The 23,960-nt window shown below is 32.2% G+C and overlaps 2 protein-coding genes and 1 long non-coding RNA gene across 5 annotated transcripts; all 3 read right to left on the bottom strand.

The window, feature by feature from the left end:
* Nucleotides 1-1,465: 1,465 nt before the first annotated feature.
* On the bottom strand, nucleotides 1,466-4,914 carry LOC129321808 (uncharacterized). 3 transcript variants are annotated; one of them, XR_008596106.1, is made up of 2 exons: nucleotides 4,423-4,914; nucleotides 1,466-2,247 (listed from the first exon to the last, which is right to left on the bottom strand). It is a non-coding gene; the product is annotated as an uncharacterized LOC129321808 (long non-coding RNA). The 3 variants fall into 3 exon arrangements; XR_008596107.1 differs by having other exon boundaries at nucleotides 1,466-2,018; XR_008596105.1 differs by having other exon boundaries at nucleotides 1,466-1,884.
* A 4,491-nt stretch (nucleotides 4,915-9,405) lies between these two features.
* LOC129323169 (ribonuclease 1-like) lies at nucleotides 9,406-11,840 on the bottom strand. The gene is made up of 4 exons (XM_054969760.1): nucleotides 10,886-11,840; nucleotides 10,642-10,797; nucleotides 10,240-10,438; nucleotides 9,406-9,769 (listed from the first exon to the last, which is right to left on the bottom strand). Exons 1-4 carry the CDS (start codon nucleotides 10,997-10,999, stop codon nucleotides 9,546-9,548), a joined length of 693 nt encoding a protein of 230 aa, XP_054825735.1. The 5' UTR covers nucleotides 11,000-11,840; the 3' UTR covers nucleotides 9,406-9,545.
* Nucleotides 11,841-12,128: 288 nt separating this feature from the next.
* Nucleotides 12,129-20,861, bottom strand: LOC129323170 (uncharacterized). The gene is made up of 2 exons (XM_054969762.1): nucleotides 20,421-20,861; nucleotides 12,129-13,347 (listed from the first exon to the last, which is right to left on the bottom strand). Exon 2 carries the CDS (start codon nucleotides 12,894-12,896, stop codon nucleotides 12,399-12,401), a length of 498 nt encoding a protein of 165 aa, XP_054825737.1. The 5' UTR covers nucleotides 12,897-13,347; nucleotides 20,421-20,861; the 3' UTR covers nucleotides 12,129-12,398.
* Nucleotides 20,862-23,960: the final 3,099 nt, after the last annotated feature.

Here is a 23,960-nt window from a genome sequence, read left to right as displayed (position 1 = left end):
ATGATGTGGCATAATTTCATTTTATTAGTCTTACGTGGTCATCAAGTCAAAGGCTTCATCACTGGAATGAAGCCTCCTCTGCCAGAATTTATTCCCAAAGGCTCAGATATCATCGTTACTCCTCCCTTTGAGGAATGGAACACCACTAACCAACTTATATATGGTTGGCTGCTAGGATCAATGACTACAAATATTTCTACTCAGGTTTTACATTGCAAAACTATAGCTCAATTATGGAGAGCTACTATTGATTTAGCTTGCTCACGCATCGTGCTTGTCTTACTGTGATGAGAAATGAATTTCAACACATGTGTAAATGTTCACTAACTATGGAGATTACCTCAACAAGATGAAACTTATAGCTAATAATATGGTGCCAGCTGGTTCATCAGTACCTATTACAGATCTGGTTATGTAAACACTTATAGGTTTAGACAATAAATATACACCTATTGTTGTTCTTTTGTTTGATCGAGAAAATCTTACGTGGATTGAGCTGCATTCTAAGATACTCACACATGAGCGTCATCTTGAGCATGTCAATAATATCAACACTGTGAGTAACTCATTTGCTAGTTTATCCTTTAAGACTAATCATTCTTTTGGTTATAGCCAACCTTTTGGTAGTTCACATCCTTACTGGCGAGATACTAATCGAAGTCGTGGTAATTAAGGTTGCAATCGGTCATACTGCAACAATAACAACAATAGCAGTAAAGGAGTTGTTTGTCAAGTGTGCACAAAACTCGATCACTTTGGTTTAGATTGTTATCATCGCTTTGATCGCTCATATGGTCATCGTGACATGTCTCTAATTGCCTATTATGCGTCATTTGAGATTTTACAAGATCTAGCTGATAGGAATTGTCACTTATCTTTAAAATTAAACTAAAGCTAACCCTAATGCAATATAGGGCCAAACCTAGGTCATCTCCCAATGAATGATTATAAGTCTAATTTAAAGTTATCTAGTGAAATAAATCACCTAAAGTTTGAAGTTGATTAACTAATTGCTAACCTAATTATCTAGTAAATTAAACTAACAAACTAAACCTAATTATGAATGAAGTGGCTTTTCAATTTAAGTAGGAATCCTAAGGAGTTGTTAATAGAAGATTCTTAGCCTTTAATTAATTATGGCAGCTCACTCAACTCTTCTTTCTTGGCTAAAAAATGTAATTACTTAAGGCAACTATCTCAAGTATCCTCCAAGCTTTACTAATTCAATTCCTAAGTGCTATTTCAAGCCCCCTTAGTGACCTTACTAGCTTAGCTCTAGGATTAACCAAGTGTTTAGTTGAAATTCATTTCTAATTGCCATTACTCAAAGCTGTACCTAAACTCAAAACTATGAAAACTCAAGCAACTCATTAAGTATTCACCATACAATTACATGCTAGGCTAATAAAAGACATTCACCCATTGAAATCACATATTACTATGCAAATTCATAGAGTGGATGAAATTCCAGCAGCACTTAAGTCATGAAATTCAACTCAAAAATCTTGTTTTAACATTACAAATTATAAACAACCATGAAAGTAAAGTCAAATTGAACTACAATCAACTATATTCATAATACTCTAATGAAATTGAAACAAGATGAAGAAATAGTTGAGCTTAGCCAAGTGAAGACTTCAAAACTCCTCTTCCATCAATTCTCCCTTAGGATTCCATGGAGAATCTAGCTAGAAAACATCAAAAAATCCTTGCTCCTCCAAGAACACCAAGAGGCCGATACATGCTCCATGAATCTTGATGAATTGAGCTTCAAATCTCCTTCTAGTTGCAAGGGTTAGGGTTGGCCATGAGAGAAAAAGAGAATGGTGAAAGAATTGAGTGGATTTGATGGTGAAAAGTAGAAGAAAAGGTACTTGGATGTGGCTGTATGTATAGAGAGAAGGAAGAGAATAATGAAGAACAAGATAAACAAGAGAGAGAAAATGTAAAAGATGAGTGAATGGGTGAATAATCTCAATTTGGGGCTGAATAGACATGCATCTAGTGTTTCCCTTCAGCTGAATACTCAATTAAAAAATTAAAAAAAATAAAAAGAAAATAGGAGCCTTGTCACACTTGCAAGGTGGCACCCTTCTATTGGTTTGTAAATAATTTCAATGTGTGCCTAATTTTTCACGTGTCATTCATATTTCAAGCTGATTTAATCCCCCAAAAATATCATAAATCACATGCAAATGCTTAGCTATTGACCTCAATTGCCCAATTGATGCACAAGTCACATGCCACCTATGTCACATAAATCACATAATTTAATTAAATAGCATGTGACATAATAAAATCTAATTAATGTCTAGAATTAAATTAATAATTAGAAGGAAGAATTTATTAAAATAACTAAGTTCTAGGCTGCACAAAATTATGTAAAAAATTTTCACACAAAGACAACACGAAAACTAGGTCAAATTAAAATACTTAAGAAAGTGTTGACTTTTTTATTTAATTACTCTTAAACTAAAATAAATTTTAAAAATATAATTTCACCACTCATCAACTGGATATAAAATTTAATTTTTTAATTTTTCTTGAACATTTTCTCAAAATTTTATTTTTTGGACCAAAATACCTCTAGTGCACTAAACTTAAAAACTTAGGCAAAATCTCAAATCTAATGCAATATATGCACTTGAAGGTGATAAATTATTAATAAAAGGATCCTAATTAACAAATAAAAGTGTGTAACAAATGTGTTCTATCACTAACTTGATATTTAGATAGTAGAGCCTCTAATCATGTAATGCATGAAAAAAGTCATGTTTTAGGAATGAGTAATCAGTCTGGTTCAAGTAATTTGCTTATTGGTAATAGTGAAGGTTTAAAAATTACTAGACATGTTTTTGGATGACCCCCTTGTGATCATCATAACTCATTGTTGTTAAAAAATATTTTAGTCGTGCCTGTTATTAAGAAGAATCTATTTAGTCGTTTTGAATAATGATATATTAATCCAATTTTCCCTTAATTTTTGTGTTGTTAGGGATCTAAAAATGGGAAAGGAGTTGCTTAGAGGGCAAAGGTGCAATGGACTCTACAAAGTTAGTGGACAACCACAAATTTTTCACACTCTTGATAATGAAAAAAATCTATAGCTTTACTAGCTGTTTTATAAACCTGGCATAAACACCTAAGTCATGCTTCTTGTGAAGCAGTTAAAGAAGTTCTTAAACAATGTAATATATCCATTAATAGTAATAACATTTTTTATTTTTGTTATGCTTGTCAGTATGGTAAAGTGCAAAAGCAGCCTTTTCCAGTGTTTGATTCATGAGCTAATTCACCAATAGATGTTACATACATTGATTTATGGGGTCTAGCGCCTATTCAATCTAAAACAAATTTTAAATACTATATAAGTTTGTTGATGATCATAGTTGGTTTACCAGGGTATATTCTCTAAGATCAAAAAGGGAGGCTCTATCTACTTTTCTTCAATCTAAGAAGTTAGTGGAAAATCAGTTTCAAAGAACAATCAAGGTGTTACAGAGTGATTGGGGTGGAAATTTTTGTAGTTTTGCTTCAGTTCTTGCTAAGTCTGGTGTTAAGTTTCCTCATCCCTGTGCACACCCTTCTGAACAGAATGGGCATGTGGAACGTAAGCATTGTCATATTGTGGACACAGGTTTAAGCATGTTAGGACAAGCTTCTATGCCTCTTCATTATTGGTGGAAGGCTTTTATGAGTGCTATTTATATTATCAATAGATTACCCACACCTGTTCTGAAAAATTCTTCACCATTTGAAGTGTTATTCCGTTCTACACCTAATTATGGTGGATTTAAAATTTTTGGCTGTGCATGCTTTTCATATCATGTGATTGCGTTCTTTATTGTCTAAACTTGGTATTTCCTCCAAAACCACTACATAATTTCCGGTGTTACTCTCCTTGCAGAAGAAAGAAGAGCTACCATATATATTAGATGAAAGATGAAAAATCCAAAACATTAATAAGATACAGTTAGAAACTAAGAATGCAAAAAAGAAATAAATAGACAAACAAAATATAAATACATGAAGATATGAAGGGCATGGAAAAAAAAGGGGGAAGTAATTAGAAAAAATAAGCTTCTGACACTATAGCAACAGTTTGAAGGTAATAGGATAGAAGATTGGAAAACCAAAATAACCAATAAATAATACGAAGAATGATGAAATTGAAGGGAAAGTTTCCTAAATCCACTTCTTCCATGTTATTTGAACATGAAATTTGAATCTGTTTGAGGCGGCAACAAAAGTAGACACCAACGGGAAAGAGAATTCCATTTTGAGTGACAATAATTCCATCGAGAGAACAACAGACATGATTTTCTTTTCAAATTTGAATCGAAGACAGAATGGGAGAGATAGAGTTGGGATTAAGCACCAAAAAAGCAATAGATGGATAAAATAATTAGATTCAAATCTCACCTTCTTCCTTCGATCTTGCTCTCTAACCTACTCGACACCATCAAGATCGAAACGATCAGCTTCCTCATCGTCGTCTGCTCCCTCTCTTCTCTCTGCCACTACTTTGGCTCGCTCTCGTAGTCTCATTGCCTCGCCGCTGTCATCATCAACACCGACGCATTCTATGACGCCCTGGAATCCGGTGCCTCTCCTTTTGAAGATTGAAGATCTGAATCTATTGAGGCAAGACAGAGAGAAAACAGGGGGAAAGAATCCCATTTTGAGGAGGAATTGATTGAGAGAGTCAAACAATAGAATAGATCTGATGATATTATTTTGAAATTTGAATACGAATGATGGAAATAATGATAGAACGTGGAGAAATGAGGAATACAAAGAAGCAAGGGGCATGCAAATGCGGATGCAATTAATGCTCCCGGGCAATTAGCAAATTACATTGCACTCGATTGAAACGAAATTTGAAAATTGGGGGGACTGCATACTAAACGGATGACCCAGACTTTATATTGGAATCATATGAAATAAAATAAACCAATCAAATTTTGATATTTACATCTAACTAAAGTCTATCAACCAATTAGAGTGGATTTTTTTTGGCCAATCAGATTCATTCAATTCATTCTACGAGATTTGTGGAATATAGTTAGTTGATTGATAGTTGATTGTTTAGTTGTCGGTGGCTTTACGTCTTTCAGATATTATCAAATTAAAAATGCTACACACACATAAAATTCATGTATATATCATCACAGGATAATATAATTTTTAATCTCTTGAGTTTATGTCAATTATTAATCTGGTTTCTCAAATTTAAATTCTATCAGTTTAGTCTATCAAGTTATTTTAATTATCAATTTGATTTTTATTATTTAAAAAAAATGTTACTCTGTTAAAATTTATTTAATTAAAATAAATTAAAATACTTAAGAAAGTGTTGACTTTTTTATTTAATTACTCTTAAACTAAAATAAATTTTAAAAATATAATTTCACCACTCATCAACTGGATATAAAATTTAATTTTTTAATTTTTCTTGAACATTTTCTCAAAATTTTATTTTTTGGACCAAAATACCTCTAGTGCACTAAACTTAAAAACTTAGGCAAAATCTCAAATCTAATGCAATATATGCACTTGAAGGTGATAAATTATTAATAAAAGGATCCTAATTAACAAATAAAAGTGTGTAACAAATGTGTTCTATCACTAACTTGATATTTAGATAGTAGAGCCTCTAATCATGTAATGCATGAAAAAAGTCATGTTTTAGGAATGAGTAATCAGTCTGGTTCAAGTAATTTGCTTATTGGTAATAGTGAAGGTTTAAAAATTACTAGACATGTTTTTGGATGACCCCTTGTGATCATCATAACTCATTGTTGTTAAAAAATATTTTAGTCGTGCCTGTTATTAAGAAGAATCTATTTAGTCGTTTTGAATAATGATATATTAATCCAATTTTCCCTTAATTTTTGTGTTGTTAGGGATCTAAAAATGGGAAAGGAGTTGCTTAGAGGGCAAAGGTGCAATGGACTCTACAAAGTTAGTGGACAACCACAAATTTTTCACACTCTTGATAATGAAAAAAATCTATAGCTTTACTAGCTGTTTTATAAACCTGGCATAAACACCTAAGTCATGCTTCTTGTGAAGCAGTTAAAGAAGTTCTTAAACAATGTAATATATCCATTAATAGTAATAACATTTTTTATTTTTGTTATGCTTGTCAGTATGGTAAAGTGCAAAAGCAGCCTTTTCCAGTGTTTGATTCATGAGCTAATTCACCAATAGATGTTACATACATTGATTTATGGGGTCTAGCGCCTATTCAATCTAAAACAAATTTTAAATACTATATAAGTTTGTTGATGATCATAGTTGGTTTACCAGGGTATATTCTCTAAGATCAAAAAGGGAGGCTCTATCTACTTTTCTTCAATCTAAGAAGTTAGTGGAAAATCAGTTTCAAAGAACAATCAAGGTGTTACAGAGTGATTGGGGTGGAAATTTTTGTAGTTTTGCTTCAGTTCTTGCTAAGTCTGGTGTTAAGTTTCCTCATCCCTGTGCACACCCTTCTGAACAGAATGGGCATGTGGAACGTAAGCATTGTCATATTGTGGACACAGGTTTAAGCATGTTAGGACAAGCTTCTATGCCTCTTCATTATTGGTGGAAGGCTTTTATGAGTGCTATTTATATTATCAATAGATTACCCACACCTGTTCTGAAAAATTCTTCACCATTTGAAGTGTTATTCCGTTCTACACCTAATTATGGTGGATTTAAAATTTTTGGCTGTGCATGCTTTTCATATCATGTGATTGCGTTCTTTATTGTCTAAACTTGGTATTTCCTCCAAAACCACTACATAATTTCCGGTGTTACTCTCCTTGCAGAAGAAAGAAGAGCTACCATATATATTAGATGAAAGATGAAAAATCCAAAACATTAATAAGATACAGTTAGAAACTAAGAATGCAAAAAAGAAATAAATAGACAAACAAAATATAAATACATGAAGATATGAAGGGCATGGAAAAAAAAGGGGGAAGTAATTAGAAAAAATAAGCTTCTGACACTATAGCAACAGTTTGAAGGTAATAGGATAGAAGATTGGAAAACCAAAATAACCAATAAATAATACGAAGAATGATGAAATTGAAGGGAAAGTTTCCTAAATCCACTTCTTCCATGTTATTTGAACATGAAATTTGAATCTGTTTGAGGCGGCAACAAAAGTAGACACCAACGGGAAAGAGAATTCCATTTTGAGTGACAATAATTCCATCGAGAGAACAACAGACATGATTTTCTTTTCAAATTTGAATCGAAGACAGAATGGGAGAGATAGAGTTGGGATTAAGCACCAAAAAAGCAATAGATGGATAAAATAATTAGATTCAAATCTCACCTTCTTCCTTCGATCTTGCTCTCTAACCTACTCGACACCATCAAGATCGAAACGATCAGCTTCCTCATCGTCGTCTGCTCCCTCTCTTCTCTCTGCCACTACTTTGGCTCGCTCTCGTAGTCTCATTGCCTCGCCGCTGTCATCATCAACACCGACGCATTCTATGACGCCCTGGAATCCGGTGCCTCTCCTTTTGAAGATTGAAGATCTGAATCTATTGAGGCAAGACAGAGAGAAAACAGGGGGAAAGAATCCCATTTTGAGGAGGAATTGATTGAGAGAGTCAAACAATAGAATAGATCTGATGATATTATTTTGAAATTTGAATACGAATGATGGAAATAATGATAGAACGTGGAGAAATGAGGAATACAAAGAAGCAAGGGGCATGCAAATGCGGATGCAATTAATGCTCCCGGGCAATTAGCAAATTACATTGCACTCGATTGAAACGAAATTTGAAAATTGGGGGGACTGCATACTAAACGGATGACCCAGACTTTATATTGGAATCATATGAAATAAAATAAACCAATCAAATTTTGATATTTACATCTAACTAAAGTCTATCAACCAATTAGAGTGGATTTTTTTTGGCCAATCAGATTCATTCAATTCATTCTACGAGATTTGTGGAATATAGTTAGTTGATTGATAGTTGATTGTTTAGTTGTCGGTGGCTTTACGTCTTTCAGATATTATCAAATTAAAAATGCTACACACACATAAAATTCATGTATATATCATCACAGGATAATATAATTTTTAATCTCTTGAGTTTATGTCAATTATTAATCTGGTTTCTCAAATTTAAATTCTATCAGTTTAGTCTATCAAGTTATTTTAATTATCAATTTGATTTTTATTATTTAAAAAAAATGTTACTCTGTTAAAATTTATTAACTTAAATAATGGAAAATAGACGATAGCTATGCAAATTAATGAAAAAAAAATGTAATTATTTCGGTAAGAAAAACAGACTCTAAGTTTTATTTTTTCCAAAAAAGGAGAATAAAACACATTGTGGGGGATTATATGAATAAAAATTAAACTCCTTTAAGGTTAATTTGTTCTCATTTAGCTACTTATACATTCTAAATCATCAATATACTTTATACATTGAATTAATTGAATAATCAATTTGTATTTTAAAATTTAAATGACTTACGTGATAAAAATTAAATTTAAGGGACCAAATTATTAACTAAAATAAATTTGAGAGACTAAAAGTTTTATCATCCCTATTATCACCAAAGAGTCATAGTTAAATTTCAAAAAAAAAAATTAGTGACAATTAAATTAATAAAAAATTTTAAAAAATAAATTATAAATATCAATTAAATTAATTATAAATATAAATTTCAAGTGCAAATAAAATATTTAAATTCTAAACATAACCCTTAACTTATAATTAAGATTCTTTATTATAATTATTTAAATAAATATTTACAACTTATTTTAAAAAAATTTGTGAAGCACCTAATTATAATTAATTTTCTTTTTGATACTTGAATATCATTCTCTATTATAATATTATGAAAGATTGAAATTATTAGAGAAAACGATTAATTATTAATATATTGGCCCGACCTCCTTTTCCACAAATGCGAAGCTCACAATATCTTATAGAAGATCAAAATCTTCATACATTCATATATACCCATCAAACAAACACATTTATTTAATCGATTTTTTAATCGTAAATGCCCATAGGAGGGCATCCTTGTGATTTGTGAACGAATGGGACGATTGTTATATAAATGTAGTTTGATTATCGGTGATGGAGTAGTGTTGATTAAAACAATTTTTTACTTATGGATTTACGTTTTCATATAGCATTAATTTTTTTTAAAAAAAGCTGGCCCATGTTCATAATGTAATTAATTATAATCAATTGATTATTCCTGTGATAATTAGAATTTTGATATTATTTTCTTCTTCATATTTTTAACATATTCTAAAGATGAGCAATACATCCAATCTCATGTTGACTCATCTTTGACATGAAAAGAGTTACAGCATATCACTAACATAAAGTCTACGATAAAGTTGCGTATTCAAACACCATTTTTTTAAATATACTTGCATATACAGTTATGAACACTAAAGCAAGCATGTTAAAGGTTTACCACTATTGTTTATTAATGGAAAACGAATCAATACAAAAGCAAATCAACATCAAAGCAAACTCTAAATTTTGTGCATTATTCCATCAGAAAGATGGGATCTGAATCTGTGTGCTACAGTTTCCTCTGGGAAACACTGGGCACTCAATGAAGTTGGAAGCAGAAGCGTCAACACACAGATACACTTGGTAGAGCTGACTATTCCCAGAAGAATCCTCATTACACTCTATGAATGGAGCATACCCAATTCCTTCCTTTATAGCCTCTCTAACGCTGCTCAGGCTGTAGGATCCTCCATTTGCTTCTATTCCTATATAGTTTCACGCATCAATTCATGTAAGTTTCAGTTCAGAAAGATATAACCGTCTTCAGCAATTGTTTATCATTAAGGCCATATCATCTAAATTCATAAAGTGAATGTAGAGGATGAATATTCAGAGAGAGAGATAGAAAGAATAAAGTGGAATAGTAGGCCACATGTCTAATTACGAGATCTATAGCTAAAGCCTTCAAATATTCACGTTAGACTCTATTAAATTCACAAAATGAACGTACGTAGATGATGAGAATTTTTTTTTCATGAACTTGGTGCATTATGTCATCCATGCTCCATCCAATAAAATTGCACTAATTCAATCAAATAAAATTTTATGTATTATTAGACTTTATTTTTATAACAAAAATGCATATTTAATTTCTTGTCTTTTTTGCAGAATCAATCTATAAATAGAAAATATTTAGAGGTATATGTCTAACATTAAATGAGTTTAGAAGTTGCACCAGCACTGTTGAGAGCTTGAAGGAGATTGGATCTCTTTTTGAGGGTGAGAGAAGCTTCAAAGTAGTCATGTTGCTGAAGAACTGATTCTGAGCAAGTGCCATGTTTCTCCCATTCATGGCTCCAGAATTTTATCCCATTCCCGCTTGGACATGCCAGTGTGGGCCAGTCCTTATGTAAACTGCTAGTCAGGTCTGCTATCTGTCACCATATTCAAAATCATGTTAGTGTCACAGCAAGGCCATTTATTTGCACAGATTGAACAGATTCTGATTATAATTGATGAACAGGCTGCTCTATGAATGAAGCTTGTCTGGTATATATTCCAATGGAGAAAAATTCAAGTACATTTTAAAGGATGCCCAGACTTTGCAGAACATGAAGAAATGAAAATGAAGTCAAACCTCAGTTTGCTTGAAGGGGTTGGAAGAATCACAGTTTGATGGATAAGAGCCATCATTATAATTAGGCCACAGTCCATGAATGCCAAAATCTGATTCAGGTTTCCCAGTTGTTGGATAGCAACAACTCTTCTGAGTGTCACAATATGACCCTGGCCACTTCAAAATCAAATATTGCAAACAAACAACTTCAGTTTCAGAGAAACACACATACACACACAGTTCTTATTAAGTGTTGGGATCAAACCTCCTGGACAAAGTAGAAGAAATCGAAGTTCTGTGAAACACAGAGAACTGAGAGATACTGCAGAAGCAGCACAAAGCTGATATTGAGGAAGAAGAAGGATGCCTTGGACATCATTTTGGTCTTCTCAGATTTGTGTGATTGAAACAATCAAGGAAAGAATGAAGGTGTTGATTTCTTACACGTCAATTAATTTATAGGCGAAAATGGAAGGTGAGCAATGATCTTGGAAAGAGGATCAGGGAGGGGATATTCTTTCTACCAATCTTATCAACTTTTGATTTTGATTTTTACGTGTGTAAACGCTTTTAACTCGTTGGACATGTCGGCTCATTTTGTTTTGTTTTGTTTTTCCTTTTAGAAACATCCTATTGGAATTAAATTATTTTTAAACGGTTGGGGAGATGAATGAAAGTAAAATAATAATGAATGAAATCCAATATTCCATCTGTGACGCGATATTATACATATATATATATATATATATATATATATATATTAATTTCCCTATAGGTGTTATTATGAGATTTAGATTTGGTGAGTGACATTGATCCACTTATTCAGCGAGTATCTCATTACAATAATTGAATTTAGTCAAATCTTGAAAATTATCAAGATTTTTTTTTTCGAAAATTCAAAACAATTCTCTCAAGCAAAGCACTCCTCATCACATATACTATATCTCTTCTAAAATTTTAAAATTTAATACTTTTTAAGTATTACATGACAAAATGCTTTCAATCATTTGATTAAATCGAGCAGCTATTATCATGTCACATGAGATATTTATTGAGACTTAGACCAATTACTAAATCCAAATCATTATTATGACATATGGATGATATGTTGAGTCCTTTTTGTGTGATTTCACATTTGGGACCATGGAAAATGATGGGGCTTGAAAATTAATTTCCTTATGGACAAAAATGGATATACAAATAGAAATCTATTTTGTCTGTATGTAACGGATAAAGGACAGGGCTGGCCAATTATTGAGTAAGTTGTAATACTTTCACATTGGAAACTTGATTTATGCTGCTATTATAAACTCCAAATTCAATACATACATCCATAAGAAGATATTCTGAATCTGTTTCCAAATGTATCATTACAAGAGAATATGAGGAATAAAATGATTTGCATTTTTGCTATGTTTGGATACACATGAATTTGGATTTTAGATTTGGATTTAGATTTGAGCCAAATCCATTGCTTGGATAATTAAAAATGTATGTTTTTCCTTGATTTCTTTATAATTTGAAATTCTTTCTAAACTTTTATTATTTCAAATCCTAAATCAAGCTCTTTTGTACCTTGACCCAAATGTATAAGGCTTGATCAACTTCCTAATGGTAATTAGTTGAACTATCAAAGTTCATAGAAACAAGCTGCTATCATTGACCGGGACAGGACGACCGACTTCCACTGGGACCAGACCGATGGCAAAGACGAGAACTGGATAGTTGACTTCCATCAAGATCAGACTGACAGCCCTGACGGGGACTAATGGCTGACCTCAATCGGCACCGGACCAATGACAACGATTGGGATTGGATGGTCGACTTCCATTAAGACTGAACTGACAATGGGAACTTGATGATCGACATCCACTCAGACCGGATCGACGACAATGACAGGGATTGGATGGCCAACTTCTACTAGAACTGTACGGCCGACTTCCATCAAGATTAAATAGACAATGAAGAACAAGGATCGAACAGTTGACTTCCATCAGGATCGTACAGTCAACTTCTAGTTGGATCGAATTGATGGCGATAACAGGGACCAGATGACCTACTTCCACTGACACTAGGCCAACAACGATGATAAAAGGGCCGACTTCCATCGACATCGGACCGACGGTGATGACCGGGATGGGATGGCTGACTTCCACCGACACCGAATCGACAATGACAAAGGGGACCAGACTGCTAACTTCCACTAACACCATACAGCCGATTTCCACCGAGACTAAAGTGACGGCGATGATAGGAACAAGACTACCAACTTCCATCGGGACCAAATCAACGGTGGAAGTTGGTCATCTAGTTCCTGTCATCACTGTCGATCTGGTCTCAGTAGAATTCGATCATCCAATCCCCATCACTGCTGTTGGTCCAGTCCAGGTGGAAGTAGGCCATTTGGTCCCTGTCATCACCGTCAATCCGGTCCTTTTGAAAATCGGTTGCCTAGTCCTCAGTGAAAGTCGGTCGTACAGTCCACGTCATCACTATCGGTTCTATCCTGGTGGATATCAGTTGTCTGGTCCTCGTCGTTGACGTCGATCAAATTCCAGTAGAAGTCGGACGTCCAGTTCAGTTCATCGCTGTCAGTTAGATGCCGATGGAAGTTACCCATCTGGTCCCTGTCATGGCTGTAAGTCCAATCCAGTCTCAGTGGAAGTCAAAAGTCTCATCCCGATTATGACCAGTGCCACAGTGCTAGTCGGCTTTGTTTGTCTGATCCTGTTGGAAGTTAGTAATTCGAATCATCAAGTTTGACCAATTTTTCATGTTTTTTTTTAAATTCAAATATAAAATTTGAAATTTAAAATTTTACCTTAAATCCAAACAAAGGATTTTATTATTGTAATTTGAAATTGTTTATATCATACAAACAAAGAATTTAGAATTTATAAATTTTAAATGTGAGATTTGAAATATAAGATTTTAAATTCAAATTCTCAATTTGAATCCATCCATCCAAACACAACTTTAAATTATTTTGAAGTTATGTACGATAGTATGAGACTAGATTCCAATTCTCGATCGTGTGTCATACCAGATAATAAAAACTAGCATAAAATCATATTCTAATTAGAACATAACACTGCTATAAGAAAAAAAAAATTCCCATTGCTTTTTTAGGGCATTTTATGTTCCTATCATGGGAGACATAGATCCAGCTAACATAAAAATTTTACTTATTCATATCACTTTTATAAGGGACTTGATTTCTAAAAAAACCACATTGCTTTTAGTCATAAAAGAGACATGGATTCTCCCTTTTTTAGAAAAAGAGACGTGGGCCCAACATATTTTGCCATAATGTCCAACAAACAGCAGCAGCATTTGGATATATACTAATTGAACACCAAAACTATTATCTATTCAAATATTCAACACTTTAAACAGTCCAAACACTTTAGCTATCAAAATAATAAACAATAATTTAAACAATATACAATCAAAAAAAAATTGGCAAAGTTCCCCCTTAAAAATGGGACCTTTCCAAATTTCAACAATAATAAATTAACATTTTAACCAGTCTAAATAATTAAATATCAAATTAAGAATTAAATAATCACAATTAAATAATAAACAATTTCCAATCCCAGTTAACAATTACTTGGAAATTAAAGTTCTAAAACAAACTAGAATGACTGCTTAAACTAAACTAAAACAATCAATTATTTTCTTTATCGTTAACATTATAAAATAAACAAGTTGCTTACCTGTACAATATAGCAAGAATCAAGTTGCTACAATGGGATTAAAACACTCTTGGAAACTCAAACATCCTAACTGGAAGTCACTAAGACAAATCATGGAAAATTATATTGAGAAATTTATTCATTATGAACTTTTCATTTATTTAATTTCATAGAAAATTATATTAATGAACAATTATATCATTTTGTTTAACAGGCATATAGTGCATGAGACCCAATAATTAGTAACTATTTTGTATAATGGAGTAGATTATCACTCTAATCTCTAAAAAGTTATACCTTGTTAGAAGTCATAAATAGGCTAAAATTGAGAGTTTAGAGAATTTATCATGTCATGACTATTATATATAGGTTTTGAAAACTTCACAAGAGCCCAATGTTTTAATTATATATAAAGAACTAAATTGATTCGTTTAGACATTCTTAGCCTACTCTTTGTTTCTTTGTTTTTGAATGTAATGGGAAGATTCATTAACTGAGAGGAAAAAACTATACAAGGTTCTAAAATAATAACTTTAAAACAAAAACAAATCATAAATGATACCGGAATTGATGAAGAAACCAAAGATAATGGAGAAAGCTCAAAAAAAGGTCAAAAAGATCTACAGAGAAAAAGGGTTTATGGGTGAAAGTGACAGTAACCAACTATTACTCACTTAAGGCAAAAAGGAGGACAAGCTATGGGTCTCGACCATGGGTCTCAAAGTTGTCTGTTGTTTAGGAGAAAGAGGAGCAGACAAGGAGAAGAGAGAGCTGTCCATCAAATGCTTGTCATTGGATGCTAGCCATGGGTCTCAATTTTGTCCGTCGACCATGGGACTCAATGTTATAAGTCCTAAATGTGGGTCTCGATGTTGTGAGAAGGAGAAAAGAGCGTTGTCATGGTGAGGAGAGGAGAGCTACTGTGGGGAAGAGAAGAAAAGACTGTCATTAGGAGGAACAGAGAGAGCTGTCATGTAGACAAGAAGAGAAAGCTGCTGAGGAAGAGGTTTCAAAATAAAGAAGGCCAACTAGCAAGAGAGATAGCTATGTTTTAAAAAATATTTCATAAAAATCCACATTGCTTTTTTTTTTAAAAAAAAAGGACATGGATATAAAATATTTCCATGTAGCTTTTTAATAAAAAAAAGTTTCATGGATTAGGTATCCCAAATTATCCATGTCGCTTTTTGGTAAAAGCGACATTGATAATATTAGAAATTATTAAAATTTAAATTAAATTAACCACATCCTACAAATTTAAAATGACATGGTTTTCAAAGTCCATATCTCTTTTTAAAAAGTGACATTTATTATCAACAAAAAATAAACATCATATTACTTAAAATGTTTCTAAATCCAACTCAATTTTAATAAAAATAGACGTGGATATACTATCTACATCGCATTTCTAGAAAAGCATAGTGGATAATTTACAATAAATTAATAATTTATAATTATATGTTTTTCATAATCTATATCATGTGTAAAATGACATGGATTTAAATAACCATGTCGATTTTCTACAAAGTGATGTAGATAGGTTCCCAATTTCAACACTTAGTTATGAAATTGTCACTGTCTCTATTTTTTATGCCACTTTTAAGAAAAGTAATGTAAATTGATGGCATTAGAATGTATATTTTGTAGTACTATAAGTAATGATAATATTAATGTCTATTGACAAAAGTAGTTATTGATGAAAAGTAAGTAAGGAAAACTCAGAAAATATGAGTGATACACTAAAAATCTTTGCTATTGTTGAACTTGTACGCCTTTCTTTAGCTCTTTCCTTTGATCAACTTCTATCCTTTATAAAAAGAACCTTTTCTGATAAAATAGAAAAACTTGTAAAATTCTTTACCCTACCAGAAAAGGCTCAGATACAAAGTACAGATCCTCTTTTCCTCAATCCTTACAAGCTGTATCATAGAACTAAATCTTTTACTAGAAACATCAAATCCCTAATCTCTACCTAATAGCTAACAGGCAAAGAAGTTGTCTAGACTTCTAAGCATGACCAATGTGCCTTCCGATCACTATTGCTAAACAATATGTTACCTTTGAAATTCCTCAACCTTTGATAAACACTTGAAAGCACAAGGATACACACCTCCATGTTGGAGCAGTATGTCTAATCTTGGCTCTTCACGGAAGAAAAGGTATTTCTACTATAACCAGAATAGCCTTGTTGAATACCACCTACAAGTCTTATAGTAATGCCTTGATTGGCACACTGTTGACTACCCTTAGCTAAGGGAGTATGATACTTACTAAAGCTCCTAATTTCAACATCAAATTGACAAACCCCACTCTTTCAACTAGATTGAAAATTCAAGTCTAGATATAAGAGCAGAACAAGATTCTTTAGCCATTATAGCCATTATCCATCATTAGATCATCTACAGGCTTCAAGACCATACCATTCACTTACTTGAACTTTCCTAATTAAGTTGAAGTTTAGTACGGCCTATCACCCCCAGACCGATGGTCAGACTAAGAGGACAATTCAAACTCTCAAGAATATGTTGCGAGCATATGCAATTGAGTTAGTGGAAGTTGGGATGAACACTTGCCACTCGTGAAGTTTGCCTACAACAACAGCTTCCATGCAAGTATTCAAATGGCTCCATATAAAGCTTTGTATGGTTGAAAGTGTTGATCACTTCTTTGCTGGATCGAGCTGAGTAAGAGGAGTATCTTAGGTCTGGATTTGGTATATCAAACTATAGAGAGGATAGAGATAATTTGACAGTTGTTGACTGCCCAGAGTTGGTAGAAGATCTATGTGGATGAAAGGAGGAGACCACTAGAGTTTATGGTAGGCAATCATGCATTCTTGAAAGTTTTGCTTATAACCAGTATTGGGAGGTCTATTTGATCGAAGAAGTTAACTTCTAGATACATGGTTCGTTTGAGATTCTAAAGAGAATGGGGTCGTTAGCATATCGAATTGCATTACCTACACACTTATCGAGTGTACATGACATCTTTCATGTCCCACAACTCAATAAGTACTAACCCGATTTGTCTCACATTATTGAACTAGAAGAAGTGGAGCTACTGGAAAATTTGACTTACCAGACTGAGTTAGAAAAGGATAGCTAATGTAAAAGATAAGTAGCTAAGGAATAAAGCTATTCGCCTAATCAAGGTGATATGGAAGGGAATAACTCTCGAAGATGCTACTTAGGAAACGGAGGAGAAAATGAGATAATAGTATCCCCATCTCTTCTAATGAAGTAAGATTTACATGATTCACTAAATTTTAGGGATAAAATTCTTAAAAGAAAGGGAGAGTTATAACATCCAAAAAAATTTAATCTTTATTTATCAACCCAATGAGTGTAATTAGTAAGTTAATGAGGTGTGTGGCCAGAGGAACCTAATTTGGTGCAATCAACCCTTGAAGTGGGTTCGAATTGATAGCGAGCCACCCAAGCAAGGATAGAGAAAGAAAAAGTGAATGAGTGCCCTTTATGCCACATGTTATAGCATATGGTTAATCTACTATAGTACATAGGGGCAGATTTAATTGCAATGGGCCTCTTTGTGCCATTCACAGTGACGAAGGGCGTGCGCTACGGCGTACAGTCAAAAATCTAATATATCAGTTTCATATCTGTTCAAAAATTAGAGAAGAGAAGAAGAGAATCACAAAGAGGATGACTTTGGCTCTGCTAGGGTTGGTTGTTAGAGCATATTGGTGATAAATTAAAACTCCCAAACACCTAAGGTAAGTAATTGTCGCACCCGTCATGTGACATGGTGGCCCAATCATCGTGAGGGAGAAAAAAAAAAGAGGGAGCCGCCACCGATATTTTAAGGAAAAATCTTGGGAAACCAGTTGAAAGTGATAAGGATGATCTTTGTAATCAGAGATAGATTCGAGAGTCAATTGTGAGTGGTAAAAGTTTTACACACCCCACATGACTTATTTTATAGAATGGTTACCTTTGTTAATTGTGCAATTGATATGGCCTTTTAAGATTATTTTAATTTAACTATTCTTTTTATTATTCATCTACTAAAAATAAATCTAAAAAAATTAAAAATTAAATTTAAATATGAAAGGAAAATTGTTATTTATTTACAAGTGGACTTGACCTAGGATGAGAGCCTAGGGTTTACGTACCCTACTAGAGGAATCAAAGCCCACGTAGTTCAAGATTATAAATTGTTAGTGAAAATATTTTTTAAGGAAAATTAATTAAAAATAATTCACTATTTTACAAATAAAATAATTTTATGAAATTCTGATATGTATTTTTTAAATTACAAAAAGTAATTTAATTTTAATTATTTTCTTATTTTTTAATTTTTGAAAAAAAGAAAAGGTAAAGAGTTTAAATTATTATTATTTTTATATTTTATGGTCGAAAATTTAACCACTATATATGCAGAGCCTTATTGACTCATACGATAATACAATTATTTCAAATAGCTGCAGAGGTTCTGAAATTTCACAAGATAAAAAAGTTTAATAACTTAATTTATTTATTTATATTTTTAAATATTAAAAATATATTTTGTTAAAATGTGTATCTATATTTTTATATTTTTTTTAAAGACTCTTAATCATTATACCTGCAAAGTCTTATTGACTTATACGATAATATGACTATTTTAAATATCTGTGAAAATTCTAAAATCTCACTCAATAAAAGATTAAATAATATATGTTTAACTATATATTTAATTTAATTGATTTATTATGTATGTATATGATTTATATTTTTCATATGAAATCCTAATCGTTATACCAGCGGAGCTTTATTAACTCATGTGACAATACAATTATTTAAATGTATAAGGAGATTCAAAAATCTCACGTGACTAGAAAATCTCACTAGTAAATGTGATTATAATTTAAATAATTTAATTAATTAATAATTTTTTTAAAACATGTATTATATTATTGCAAAAGTTCATTTATTTATTTCTATATAATTTAAAAATTACAATATCTGTGAGGATTTATTATCTCACATGATAATGCACTTAATTTAATTCTCTACGAAGATTATTAAATTCTTACATGAGATTTAAATATTTTATTAATTTATATTATAAAAAGAGAGTTAATTTTAATGATGGACCTTTGGAACTCATGTTTAATATACAAAAATTAGATCTTCATACCTACAAAATCTTATTGATTTACACAACAAAAGATCATTATAAATATCTTAGGATATTCTTAAAATTTCACACAATAGATAAATCCTAAATAAATACATTCTTTCTTATTATTATTATTAGTCCTATTATCATTATTTTATTGAATGTCAATTCAGAGTTTCAAACAACCTAAGAAGGAATGTTATGCACTTGGAAAAAAAAAAAATCACTCTCTCTCCTCGAATTAAAGAAAATGCACAACAATGTTTAGAAGGTTTCCAACAGTTGAGTTGAGAATGTGATAAACCATATATGAACACAACACTACTTCAAGTAAATAAAAGGTCACGAAAATTCATTTACAAACAAAGGCTATGCTATTTCATATTGCGGCTGAACATCACATATCAAATTTTTGAAGATTGAGGTACCATGTACTCTGAAAAGAAAGATTTGGAAGCTAAAACATATATGCATGTACATATGTCGTGGGTAATTTTCTTTGACCATTTAATGTAAATGTTCTTCACAATCATGAATGTCTCAGCAAAAGATGGAAGATCTAGAAAATATTCTTGGTTAATAAACCATAACAAGGGCCATCCTTCGAAATTTTCTTCAAACCAGAGTATATGTTTTCATTCACTGAACAACAATTTGAGATCAAAATAGTCACTTTATCAAAAGAGAATATATTTCCAATCCCTCTGATAGAGATGTTTTAAACCTATATAAATCATAGTGCAAAATTTCATGCGCTTACTCCCAAAAACACAAAATAGAGCCAAATTCCATATCCAAGAATTCTAACAGAATGCAAGCATATAAACGATCAGACAGGCACATGTTAACTTCTTGTTTAGAAATTTCTCATGGTCCCCAACACTGATCAAAGGCTTTGGAATACTTAAATATTAATCTTGTTTGAAATTTAGAAACTGAAAAAAATCAATCATTCCAAATGTATAACTAGGTAGATTAAGAAACCTGTGCAGTGCCTCTTCCTCTTTTCTCGTTCACTGTTGCTCTCTCCTTCTCAAATTTGTCTCTGAATCCCTCTCGCGCCCTCTCGGTTCTCTCTCCCTTGGACAGCGTCGAACTCAGCTTTGTCTTTCGTGCTCTCAAAACTTCGATCCCCCTTTCTCAGCGCTTCAACATCCATATATAGGAAGAAAAAGGGGAGGATCTTTCGAAAATAATGATAACTCACCGCCCATCTGCTCTAATCCATACGCCTGTCTCTTGCTTTCATTGCAGCGCCGATTTCATGCTGCTTCTTACTCCGTACAATCCATACCAAATTGCTCTGGCTCTTCAATTTCCTCCTGCTTGCTGCCCCTACTCTTCTCTTCTGCACGCTCGTCTCTTTCTTCAGCGTTCATCTGACTCTCCCTCTGTTGCTCGCCGCCTCTGCAGTCTTCCCCTTTGCGTGCGTCTATTAGAAGCTGAGGAAGGATGGGGCTGGCACTCAGCCATTTTTCTTTCATTAACTTTTTAATTTTTCATCCATTTTTTGATTTTTTTTTAATATTAATTTCAGAGATTTAGGAGAGCAAATATGATTTTAAATCAAGAACCTATATAAATGTAAGGAAAACAATCAGATTTAAAAGAATTTTAAAAAATTTAATTTTTAGTTAATTCCTTTGATTTTTTGATTATTGAGATAATTTAATAAGGAGATTTTAAAAGATTTAAGCATGATTTTCTCTTCCATTTTTGAAATTGATTCTAAAGAGAGATTAAATTTATTAATCTTCTTTATTATTTATTATATTTTTTGAAAAATAATCCTTAAAATGATTAAATTTTATTTTTTATATTTATTAGATTTTTTTGAAATGTAGTTCTTAACTAGAATTAATATTTCGTTTCTTTTATATTTATTAGATTTTATTTTTAAAATTTAATTCTTCACCAGAATTAATATTTTATTTTTATATTAATTATTTTTTTGAAATATAATTCTTAACTAGAATTAATATTTTATTTTTTTATATTTATTATATTTTTTTTGAAATATAATTCTTAATCAAAATTAATATTTTTTCATATTTATTATATTTTTTGTGAAATATAATTATTAACAGAATTATATTTCATTTTTTATGTTTCCTCTTTTTTTTTTGAAAATTAATTCTTAAAAGAGAATTCAATTTCATTTTTATTTTTTAATTATTTTTTATATTTTTTATAAAAAACAAATACATTTAAAAGTAAAGGCGACTTAAAAATAAAAAAATATTTATTTATTTTTTCTTAAATGTACAAACAAAATATGATTTTCACATTAATCTAAGTCCTCTTCTTTCTTTTTCTTTATCATTTATGGAGATTTATGATAGAGTTTGTGTTGGAAAGTTTATTTTCGGTCTACAGGTGTATGGGTCCATTTCCATTTATTAAAATGAGTATAATGGGAGTTGTTTAAAGTATTGGAATACCACATTAATGATTGTGAAAGTGGTTCGTTTATGGGAACATTTAATATCCGAAAAATCAACATTAATGAGGTAGATGGGAGAGGTTTATGTCCATTAATGATGGTTTGAAGAGTTATTAATGATAATGAGAGTCAATAGAATCTAATGAACCTATTGGGTATGAATGAGCAGTGATTTATGGGTTGATAGAATAGTATTATGGAAATTATGTTGGTAAAACTCTTAAAATGGGATAACAATGATATCCTTGTGGTATGGATGTAGTGAGGTTTGATTTTGGCACCATTCAAGCTTAGGAGAAGCTTTAGAAGTGTTTTGTGTAAGGGGTAAACCTTTGATCTCTCAAATATTTGAGGTAACTAGGGAAAAACTAATTTTTATAGTTGAATGTTAATTGTGTTTGTGAAATATAATAGATGATTTAAATTCATGATGCATATTGGCGATGTGTTAAATTTGTGAAATGGTTTTTGGAAAGGAAAACTTTGATTATGCCACCCATGGATTTATGAAGTTAACTATGGCATGTTATTGTGGGTGGAAAATTGTGATGAGTGATGCGTTGAGAATGTCGAGTATGTGAATGTGAGTGTGATGGATTATTTGCCATGAATTGATTGTTTAGAATGCATAATATGTGAAACATGTGCATAATATGATTATTGGCAGGAGTTCACCTAGAAAGAGAAGTAGATTGATTTAAATCCATGTTGTATTGGCAGTGATTGTTGGAATTAAGATATTGCCCTGGCACTAACTGTTGCAATTGGGAGCTAACCTATGTCCCATAGTTGATTTGGGACTATCCTACTTATTCTACAAAAGACTTGAACCTAACTAGTCTCCACCGATTCATAAGGAGGCTAGGTTAGGGGTATGACACCTCATGGTTATTAGTATTGGGGAAAACTGGATTACATAAGTGAATAAGTTAACCCTAGTCGGATAGCTCCTCACAAGTAGAAGGTTGAGTTAGTTTGTGAAGGACGTAGCTATGTGATAGCCACTAATTTCATGTTAGAGGTGACAAGAGGGTATAAGGTTAATATTTGATCATGCATATAAATCCGGTTACATAGTTGTTAGTATTGTGGTCTAGTATGAGTTAGGGGTGCATGGCTGTTATTATAGCAACACCATGTTGTGCCTTGCAAAAGAACATGACTATGTGTGTTATGGGCTCGGTCACATGGTTGTTAGTTTTGTGAACCATGACCAATTCCATCATGTTGTCATTTTGTTGTGCTTGTTTTGCTTATTTGCATCTATTTTCAATTGATATGCAATTGTATAAGTTAGGTGAAACTTGGTGCCTAGGTTATCGGATCCGAGTCGAGGACAACATATAAAGGCTTAGGATTGTGAAGTAATCCTTCTGTATACCTCTCTTATTGTTTTTATGTTTATATGTTAATGCAATTGCTAATTAGGATCACTTGATATTATTTTACACTACTTACATTAGTTTGTGTTCCACTTGTATATTTTATACCTCGAGTTAGTAAGTTTTGGATGTAAACCTATTGATAGGGCCAAAATATTTATGCAAGTAAGAACATATGTATTTTGAAAGAATTGAAATAAAAATGATAATTTTGTACATGAGTTTCCTCTCCCTTGTGTTTTGTGAAAATGGAGAGTTGAGTGATGATTTTAAGATATACGTGTTTTTGATTGTGTGTGGTGTGCGTTGCACGAGTCCGCTAGAGTCAATGAGTGTGGTTGGATGGTCGATATTGGCTTATGGCACTTGTGATTGAATTGGGTCACCAAAGTTGTGTGATTTTTGTGAAAATTAGTCAAAATGGGTTTTGGTGTTCAATTTTTTATAGAAAGAGAATTTAGATGTGAAACTAGTGCTATTAGCTAGAGGTAGGAGAAAGCTCCGTATAGACACCAAAACTACCTCAATCTGATATCGGACAGAGATTTAAGACGTGTTGGAAATTCACCCCCTGTACTATCAAATGAGAGCACTAATGCTATCAAATTCATGTAATGCGCCGTGGTGCATGGTGTCTCACACTACGGTGCATGGCACAAAGAAAGGTGAGCTGTGGCGCATATGTCACAAGTTGCGGCG

Source organism: Prosopis cineraria, unplaced genomic scaffold, assembly GCF_029017545.1.
Source record: "Prosopis cineraria cultivar Desert tree isolate PC_DT_omini unplaced genomic scaffold, ASM2901754v1 PC10, whole genome shotgun sequence".
Classification (NCBI taxonomy): Eukaryota; Viridiplantae; Streptophyta; class Magnoliopsida; order Fabales; family Fabaceae; genus Prosopis; species Prosopis cineraria.
This window is presented reverse-complemented; position numbering and strand designations above follow the sequence as displayed.